This window comes from Mangifera indica, chromosome 17 (assembly GCF_011075055.1).
Source record: "Mangifera indica cultivar Alphonso chromosome 17, CATAS_Mindica_2.1, whole genome shotgun sequence".
NCBI classification, from domain to species: Eukaryota; Viridiplantae; Streptophyta; class Magnoliopsida; order Sapindales; family Anacardiaceae; genus Mangifera; species Mangifera indica.
Genome location: NC_058153.1, coordinates 8,636,013 through 8,645,689, shown reverse-complemented (window position 1 = coordinate 8,645,689; position 9,677 = coordinate 8,636,013). Strand labels below are relative to the sequence as shown.

The 9,677-nt window shown below is 39.4% G+C and overlaps 1 protein-coding gene across 1 annotated transcript; it reads left to right on the top strand.

Annotated features, from left to right (window-relative positions):
• The first annotated feature begins 8,393 nt into the window (after positions 1 to 8,393).
• On the top strand, positions 8,394 to 9,281 carry LOC123200907. The gene has a single exon (XM_044616287.1). It carries the CDS (start codon positions 8,394 to 8,396, stop codon positions 9,279 to 9,281), a length of 888 nt encoding a protein of 295 aa, XP_044472222.1.
• The last annotated feature ends 396 nt before the right edge of the window (positions 9,282 to 9,677 follow it).

Sequence of the window (9,677 nt, the reverse complement as noted above, 5' to 3'; positions counted from 1 at the left end):
ACTCAAAGTCGGGCACCTTTATCACAGCCCCAAACTTCAACACAAAGCCAAATACCCCCTCCTCCACCTCACCCAACCTAGCTACATCAACCAAGAAGACATATTAAACCTTCCCCTCCTCCTCCTAGACATCATAGGGAGGAATTCATGCTTCATGATTATTCAAGTGAGGAAGAACAAGAGAGGCCACCTAGGAGAGAAAAGGATGATGATAGGGGTTTAAGGATTGAAATTTCAGAATTCGAAGGGAGCATGAGTCTGGATGATTTTGTTGATTGGTTATATGCTATAGAGAGAGTTTTTGAATATAAGGGCTATTCGGATGAGAAGAAATGTAAGCTTGCCATCTTGAAATTCAAGGATTATGCATCCTTGTGGTGGGAAAATCTTAAGAAGCAAAGGGAAAGGGATGGTAAAGAGAGAGTGAGATCTTGGGAGAAACTAAAGAAGCTTATGAAGAGAAGATTCCTTCTGGACAACCATAAACAAGATCTTTACCTTAAGCTACACACCCTTAAGCAAGGAAGTGATGGAGTAGAGCATTACATAAGGGAGTTTGAGAAGCTATTAATGAGGAGTGAGCTGCCGGAAGTGAAAGAGCAAACCATTGCAAGATTCATTGGTGGCTTAAACCAAGACGTTGCTCATATGGTAGAATTGCAACCATATTGCACTTTTGAAGATGTTTGTAAGTTGGCTATTAAGGTGGAGAAGCAAAAGAAGGCCATGAAGTCTACGGTTGCCAAGCCATTTACCAAGGGGACTTCATTCTCTAAAAGTCCTCCTTTCAACAAGGGAACCACCTTTCAAAAGGGTTCCCCATCTAACTATAAGGCTACCGAAATCACTTCCAAGGAGAAAGGGAAAGAAAAGGTGGTAGAACCTAGCAAGAACAAACCAATTATAGGAAAACTTGATCTCTCCAATAAAAAGTGCTTCAAATGCCAAGGCTATGGACACTTTCAAGCCGAATGCCCAAATAGAAGAACTTTGTCATTGATGGAGATTCAAGCTATTGAAGAATCTCTTCAAGAAGATGAAGAAAATATAGATTATGGCCATGAAGATGGAGTTGCCGAAGAAGAAGAAGAGGAGGTCATGCAAAAGGTTGATGAAGGAGAGATGTTAGTGATTAGAAGAGCATTGCATTCCAAGTCCTTTCCACATGAGGAACAAAGACTCCAAATTTTCCAATCAAGATGCATCGTTGGAGGCAAGGTGTGTTCTTTGATTATAGATAGTGGAAGTTGTGCAAATGTGGCTTCATCTACATTAGTGGAGAAACTTGGATTGTCTACCATACCTCATCCTCAACCATATAAGCTCCAATGGTTGAACAATGGGACTAGCCTCCAAGTAGCGAAACAAGTACTTGTTTCCTTCTCCATTGGTAAGCATTACCAAGATGAGATTGTGTGTGATGTAGTTCCCATGGATGCATGCCATTTGTTGCTAGAGAGACATTGGCAATTTGATAGAGAAGTAACTCATGATGGTAAAAAGAACACTTATTCCTTCAAATTCAAGGGGAAGACCATTACTTTGCTACCTCTTAGCCCCCAAGAAGCTAATAAGGCTGTTAGAAGGGAGAGTATGTATATGAATGGGCAGCAAGTAGAAAAGGCTCTTTTGAGTTTGCAACTTGTCTTTGCACTACTTATACTTGAAGGGGAGCTCAAACATAAGAAGAAAGAAGCCCATCCCTTAGTTCAATCTCTCTTAGTCGAATTTGAAGATGTGTTCCCACTAGAGCTTCCATCCGGCCTCCCTCTTATAAGAGGCATTGAGCATCAAATTGACTTGGTTTCAGGTGCACCATTGCCTAATAAGCCAACCTATAGATGCAATCCCATGGAGACTAAAGAGTTGCAAAGGCAAGTGGAAGAATTGATTGAAAAAAGGCTTTATAAAGCCTAGCATGAGTCCATGTTCTGTTCCAGCCCTACTTGTTCCTAAGAAAGATGGCTTATATAGGATGTGTGTGGATAGTAGAGCCATTAACAATATAACCATCAAGTATAGGTATCCCATCCCTAGACTTGATGACATGCTTGATGAGTTACATGGTGCTTGTGTCTTCTACAAAATTGATCTAAGGAGTGGCTACCATCAAATAAGGATGAAAGATGAAGATGAATGGAAGACAACCTTCAAGACTAAGGAAGGCTTATATGAATGGTTGGTTATGCCCTTTGGCCTTTCAAATGCTCCAAGCACTTTCATGAGGCTTATGAATGAGGTACTCAAACCTTACATTGGTGCATTTGTTATTGTTTATTTTGATGACATATTAGTATATAGCAAAACCCTTGATGATTATGTCTTGCATTTGAGAAGTGTTTTTGATGTGTTGAGGAAAAATAAGTTATATGCAAAAGAAGAGAAGTGTGAATTCTTTGTAGACCAAGTTGTGTTCCTTGGATATGTAGTTTCTAAGGATGGCATTCAAGTAGATCAATCCAAGGTAGATGCCATTAAAACTTGACCCCAACCAAAGACTTTCACTGAAGTTAGGAGCTTCCATGACCTTGCTTCTTTCTATAGGCATTTTATGCCTAATTTTAGCACTCTCATGGCTCCCATCACTGAACGCATGAAGGAGAATAGGTTTGAATGATCCACGACAGCCTCCAAAGTATTTGAGGAGATTAAGAAGAGGTTATGTGAAACCCTCATCTTAGCCTTACCTGACTTTGATAAAGTGTTTGAAGTGGAGTGTGATGCTAGTGGAGTTGGCATTAGGGCAGTCCTCACTCAAGCTAAAAGATCCATAGCTTATTTTAGTGAGAAGCTTAATGATACAAAGAGGAGATATTCCACCTATGATAAAGAATTTTATGCTATTGTTAGGGCCTTAGATCATTGGAGTCATTACTTAAGGCCTAAGCAATTTGTTCTTCATTCAGATCATCAAGCTTTGAAGTTTCTTAGTAGCCAACAAAAGATAAGTGCAAGGCATGCTAAATGGGTAGAATTCCTTCAATCTTTTTCTTTTGTTTCTTCCTATAAGCAAAGAGCTTCTAATGTAGTTGCTGATGCACTCTCAAGGAGACATTATCTATTATCCATACTTGATGCAGGGGTCCTTGGGTTTCAGCTCATGAAAGATTATTATCATGAAGATGAAGAGCTTGGAGAGATCTTGAAGAAGTGTTCAATGGGTGCCTATAAAGACTACGCTGTCCAAGATAGTTTCCTCTTCAAAGGAACCAAATTATGCATACCTAAGGTTAGAGAGCTTCTCATTAAGAGGACACATGTTGGTAGGTTGACAGGTCATTTTGGCATAAATAAAACCTTAGAGATGCTCAAGGAACATTTTTATTGGCCTAAGATGGTTAGTGACGTCCAAGCCATTGTAGCAAGGTGTGGCACTTGTCAAAGGTCCAAATCTCATTTTAAAGCTAGTCCTTACATGCCTTTGCCTGTTTCGGAGCAGCCTTGGGAAGATCTAAGCATGGATTTTGTGGTAGCTCTTTCTAGAACTCAAAGAGGGAAAGATGCAATAATGGTGGTGGTTGATAGGTTTTCCAAAATGGCTCACTTCCTACCATGCACCAAGACTGAAGATGCAAGCAAAGTGGCTAACTTATTCTTCAAAGAAGTGGTGAGACTTCATGGAATCCCTAAAACCATAGTTTCGAATAGGAATACCAAATTCTTAAGCCATTTTTGGAGGACTTTGTGGAGTAAATTGGGCACTAAACTCATGTTTAGCACCTTCCATCACCCTTAAACGGATGGCCAAACTGAGGTAACCAATAGAACCTTGGGAGCCATTTTGAGAACCATGGTTAGCAAACACTTAAGAGATTGGGATTTGAAGCTTGCCCAAGCTAAATTTGCATACAATAGGGGTCCAAGCACTACAATCGGATGCTCTCCATTTGAGGTAGTGTATGGTCTCAATCCTTTAACTCCTTTGGATCTCACTTCTTTGCCTCTTGATGTATAAATTCATAATGAAGCCAAGGAGAAAGCTACTGCCATGAAGAAACTCCATGAATCCATCAAATTTTAGATCATGAAAGCCAATGAAGCTTACAAGAAAAAGGTCAACAAGCATAGAAAGCCATCCATTTTCAAACCTGGTAACTTGGTTATGGTGCATTTGAGAAAAGAGAGATTTCCAAGCAAAAGGAGGAGTAAGCTAGCTCCAAGGGCTGATGGACCATTTGAAGTGCTTGAGAGGGTGAATGATTATGCATACAAGATGAATCTTTTGGATGAAATGGGAGGAGTCTCGGCCACCTTCAACATTGGAGATATTTCACCATACATAGAGGATAGCCACCTTGAGGACTTGAGGGCAAGTCTTTCCCAACCCGGGGGGATGATGTATTTCGGCCACTTCTCCAACTGTTGCTTCTAAGTCTCTATCAAGTCTCCATTTGGCTCAAGCCACCATTGAGAATGAAGAATTATCTCCATGCAAGCCCAAAGATTCATTGCTTTTTCCACCTTGGCCCACCTTTGCTTATGGGTGCAATGCTATTACTTGGATCCAAAACTCTCATGATCTAATAGGTCTTAAAGATCCAAGAAGTCCTCTTTGAAGCCCAAGTGAAGTTACAACCATCCATCACTCCATTTTAAAGCCCAAAAAGGTGCTCAAAGCCCAATTGGGAGAGTTGGATGAAATTGGATGAAAGGAGAGCTTTGGTGGAGACAAGAGCCCACTTTTTATGGAATAATAGTAACATTTTGTCCTATTGCATTTATTTAAAGTATGACATGGCTTATTTTGTGTGGTTTAGAGTGAATTAAGGGCTAGAGTGAACTATTTTATTAAAAGTCTATGTACACATATATCTTGCCGCCACTTACTCCCATATAAAGTGGCTATGCTTTGTAAAGTGCAGTTATTACTTTTGGAATGAAAACTTGAAGAAGCTTTGTTGGCTATCTTTCTTATTTTCCTTTATCCAATCATTCTTGGTGGAAGATTGGTGGTGGAAGGCCCCAAGGTTGGTGGAACTTTCCTTTATGCCTTGGTTACATTTTATGTTTCCCTAGAAATCCAAATTAGAGTGTGTATGTGTGTTAATTTTGATTATGGCAGAGAGTTGCAATATAATTACCATTTCTACCACTACATTCTACTTGTAATTTGATTGCCTTACTCTACACCAATTGTGTACGTCCATAGCTTGAAAGAAATTTCTTTGTGTTGTGAATATGATGAAATGAATTCTGATGGATTTGGAGTTGATTTGGTTGGTTAAACTGTAAGAAAAAAAAAACTGCTTATACCACATGAACAGTGGAAACAGTTTTTGATTTTTGGTTTCTTGTTGCATGTTTGGTTGAATATGCACCACTTTTGCAAAGTTGAGGAGAAACCCATTGCTTTCTTATTGCCACTTTGTGATGTGGTTTTAGTTCAAGCTCAAATATTAGGTGAGTTATATCGGGATGATCAAGCAAGTTCAATTCCGAACACAACTCTAAACTACCATAACTCGATAGAAAAAATAAATTTCAGCCAAATAGTTTTCATGAGAAACTTTGGCCAAGGGAGAAAATGATAAGAGATGAGAGTAAGAACAAGTAAGTAACACTTTAACCAATAAACCAAGGCCTAAAGGGAACCCACCAGCCTTGAATCACCACCAACCCCTTGGTTAAGAGTTGGATAAAGGGGGAATTTGCAAAACACTTACAAGGAAGATTTTCTTCAATATTCAAGCCAAAAAACGTACATCACCAGAGGAGCCTTTAAATAGGCTTCAAATTACATTTAAATGAAACCTAAATGAAGCTAAATTACATTTCAAGCTTGTTTCAAAGTCACTTGGCTCTAATCTTCATGTTAATCCCAAAGAAGAATGTAAGGCAAAGGAAGGTCAAATTGTCATGAATTGCTTTGCCAATAGAAGTAATTCTTAGAGGCATTTGATATGTCAACTCTTGTCTCCTTCTTTGAGCTTCTTTGACTTGCCTAGCTTCACCCAAGGCAACTAATAAACTTAATTACACATAGTTTAGCACAAACAACAAGTAAAGTGCATAATTAGACAATAAAATACATAGAGCTAATTAAACTCTCTATTGGGCTTGTTGGATTTTAATGGACCCAAGTGATAAGAGAGTGACCAAAGGAGGGCTTGGGACCCCCAAAATGAAGGTAGGGACAAAATGGGCTTGAACATAGATTGGGTTTGTACTTGCCTCTCTTCAAAACAAGTTTTTGGACTGCACACTTCATGTAGGGCCGAATTTGTCAAGTGATGAGATTGGACTTGGTATTCTTCTATTGGTCTTGATTGGATTGCACTTGATGGAGTCTTGGATGGACTATGGACCAAGCATGGACCTTCAATTGGATCCGAGTTTGGATCATCCTCCCACACTTGAAAAGGATTTGCCCTCAAATCCTCCAATGCCATGTCTTCAAGAGATGGGGATAAATCTCCCACATTGAATGTAGCGGACACGCCCCAAATTCATCCGGTAGTACAATTTTGTAAGCATTGTCATTCACCCTTGATACAACCCTTGCTAACCGATCTAACAAGAACTACAACAATCTATTGGAATCTTGCCCAAAGATCTATCTAGCATAAACCAAAAGAATTAGAACCCTCTTGTTATCTAACAACAAGGAAGTCTAATTATCAAATAAAGAATTCACAACTTTCTCAAGAAATGAATTCAAAGAAAACTCTCACAAGAACTTTGGAGAAATTTGAAATTTTGGATTAGAATCAAGCTCCCATAATCTTGAGTTTAATACATATATATATGTTGCTTCTAACCCTAAAAAACGAAATAAATCCTTTTAAAAAAAGGAAAATAACAACTCATGACAACTAAACACTTTCCTAATTAAACTAGGATAACAATTAGATAATAACTAAACAAGCTTTCCTAATTAAATTAGGATAACAACTAAATAATAACTAATCACAAAAGAGCTAGCTGAATTGATGTGACTTGGGCTTCCATATGCATATTTGACTAAGCCCAACATGTGCTCCTTGCTGCCCTTAGACCAATTCATGTATTTGGTCTCCTTGTGTTAAAGTATGCTATTTTAATTCTTCAAATTGAATTAAATGCACAAGCCTTGAACTAAACTCCATGATTGTCATGTCGTTGACCATGAGTTCCCTTTTGACTTCACTTGGACTCTTTCCCGTAAGCTCCAAATGACTTTAAACAAGCCCAATGATTGCTGCTTTCATCTTCTTGGCTCTTGCTCATGTAATTGGGCCTCCATCATAGCTCAATGGATCCAACTTCTTCGTGTTTGTTGAAGTAGAATTTGAACCTCCATCGTTATGCTTCCCCATGTGCGAATTTGGTAAAGTTATCCCTTAATCATTCGCATCACTCCCCCCTTCCTCGAAAGGATTCGACCTCGAATCTCCACCTGCATAATCAAAAGGAAGAAGGTCAGAAACATTAAAGGTTGCACTAACATTATACTCACCAGGGAGATCTAATTTATATGCATTGTCATTAATCCTTGCAACAACTTGAAAAGGTCCATCTCCTCGTAGGTGAAGTTTAGATGGCCTTTGCAAAGGGAACCGTTCTTTGCGCAAATGCAGCCAAACCCAATCACTAGGCTCAAAAACCAACTTCTTACGCCTTTGATTCCTTTGGTTCGCCACTTGTTGGTTCCTTTTATCTATGTTTTGCCTCACTTTCTCATGGAAATTGTGCACAAATTCTACCTTCTTAGCTCCATCAAAATTAACACGCTCTTCCAAAGGTAAAAGAGATAAATCTAATGGTGTTAAAGGATTAAAACTATACACAATTTCAAAAGGTGAATTGTGCATTGATGAATGCACAACCCTATTATATGCAAACTCTACATGGGGTAAACTTTCATCCCAAGACTTCACATTCTTTTTGATGATAGCATGCAATAATTGCCCTAACTCCCTTCTCTCTAAAATCTTTTCCACTTTTTCTTAAAATCTTTCACTTCCGTCAACCTCACCCTTGGTTGTGCCTCCTCGCATGGTGTCTCTCCTCCTTGTTTTTTCTCTTTTGGTCCTCTTTCCATCCAGCTAGTATTAGGTTTCAGTTTTGTGTGTTCCTTTCTTAGTTTCTCTTTTTCCTTGTTTTGATTACACGTTTTCTTCTTCACATTTTGAACGTTCATCTTTGGTTTCTAGCTACTGCAGTGTATCTGTGATCTTTGTTATTTCCCAGCTTGTATTTCCTCCGTCCTCCTTGTGATTGTTCTTGGAGCGCTTTAAAATTCAAATTTAAGCTGCAGGTCTGCTTTCCGTGGTCAGTAAACTTTTTCCTGATTTAGTGTGCGTTGGCTGTTGTGTTCTCCTCCTTGCTGTTTTTTTTCTTGAATATCGCATAGTATTGTTATTCCCATGCAAAGTCCATCTCTCTTGGCTACAACTCCCTTACACCAAAATAGAATGGATTCTCCTACTTTGGGGAAGGTGTCTGATTTCGGCCCGTGCTTGGTAGAGCATTCGGAAGTAGATGGAGAGGTGGTGAAGAGAGCTCCTTGGAACTCTCTTTTCACCCCTAAAAAGTCTAATGTAAAGCTGGAGTTTTTTGAACCTAAAGGGAAAGACTCTAAAGGGCGAATTTGTGTGGCACCACCTCAAGAAGTTGCTGAGCAAGGTGCAATCAAGTGGAACACTTGCGCTGTAGGTTTTTTCCTTCGCAAAAGGCCACCATTCTTGACGGTCAAGAGAGCTTTGGAGATGATGTGGACTACTTTTGGCCTCATAGATGTCATGACTTCGGGGCAAGGTGTGATTATTCTAAAGTTTCAAGATATTGAGGGAGCTTCAAGAGCTGTGGAAGAAGGACAACTTACCATGCAAGGACAGTCGTTTCTCATTCGGAAATGGACTACAAACCTCCCTATGGTGATAAATGATGTTAAGAAGGTGGCTATATGGGTTAAAATGTATGGCATTCCCCTTAAGTTTTGGACTCCGAAAGGACTTAGCTACTTAGCAAGTGCAATTGGAAATCCGCTTTATATGGATTCCATTACCGAAGAAGGGATAAGATTGGAGTATGCTAGAGTTTGCATTGAGATAGAGGTGGATTCGGAATGCCCCGAGGATATTAGTTTAACTTTGCCAAATGGAGAAACCATGGTAATCAATGTGGAATATGCATGGAAACCTATAAAATGGAATGGATGCAAATGTTTTGGACACTCCACAGCAAGTTGCTCTTTAGCATTTAAACAAGGTGATGACATAACTTCTCGTAATTCTTTGAAGAAGGTGGATGGAATTATGGTGCCTACAAGACTGCATGGGAAAGATAAAAGGCCCAAGTAACAAAAGGCTATGACAAGAAAACCAAAGACAAAGTGGGGGAGGTGCAAAAAACTATGGGGAAAAATGTGTTTGCATATAAGAGCAATAGATTTTCTGCCTTGGCTATTAAGGAGTCTCAAGTGCTGGAGAAAGATAAAATAAAGCCGAATCAGGAAGTAACACATGGGAACACCTTGGGTGATGCAATTATGGAAGAAAAGAGGTATGAAAGTGAAGCTAGCACGTCGAAAGAGCCTTGTCCTCCCTTGGCAGCAAGTGTGAGTGCACGTGAGAGTGAAGTATCTCCTTTATACATAAGTCTGGAGGTGAGTGATATGGAGAATATGGATCAAGAAGCTTCTCCGGCAATGGTTCCATTTGGTGGAAAGCTTAAGGTGGATGAGATGGACTTTAGGA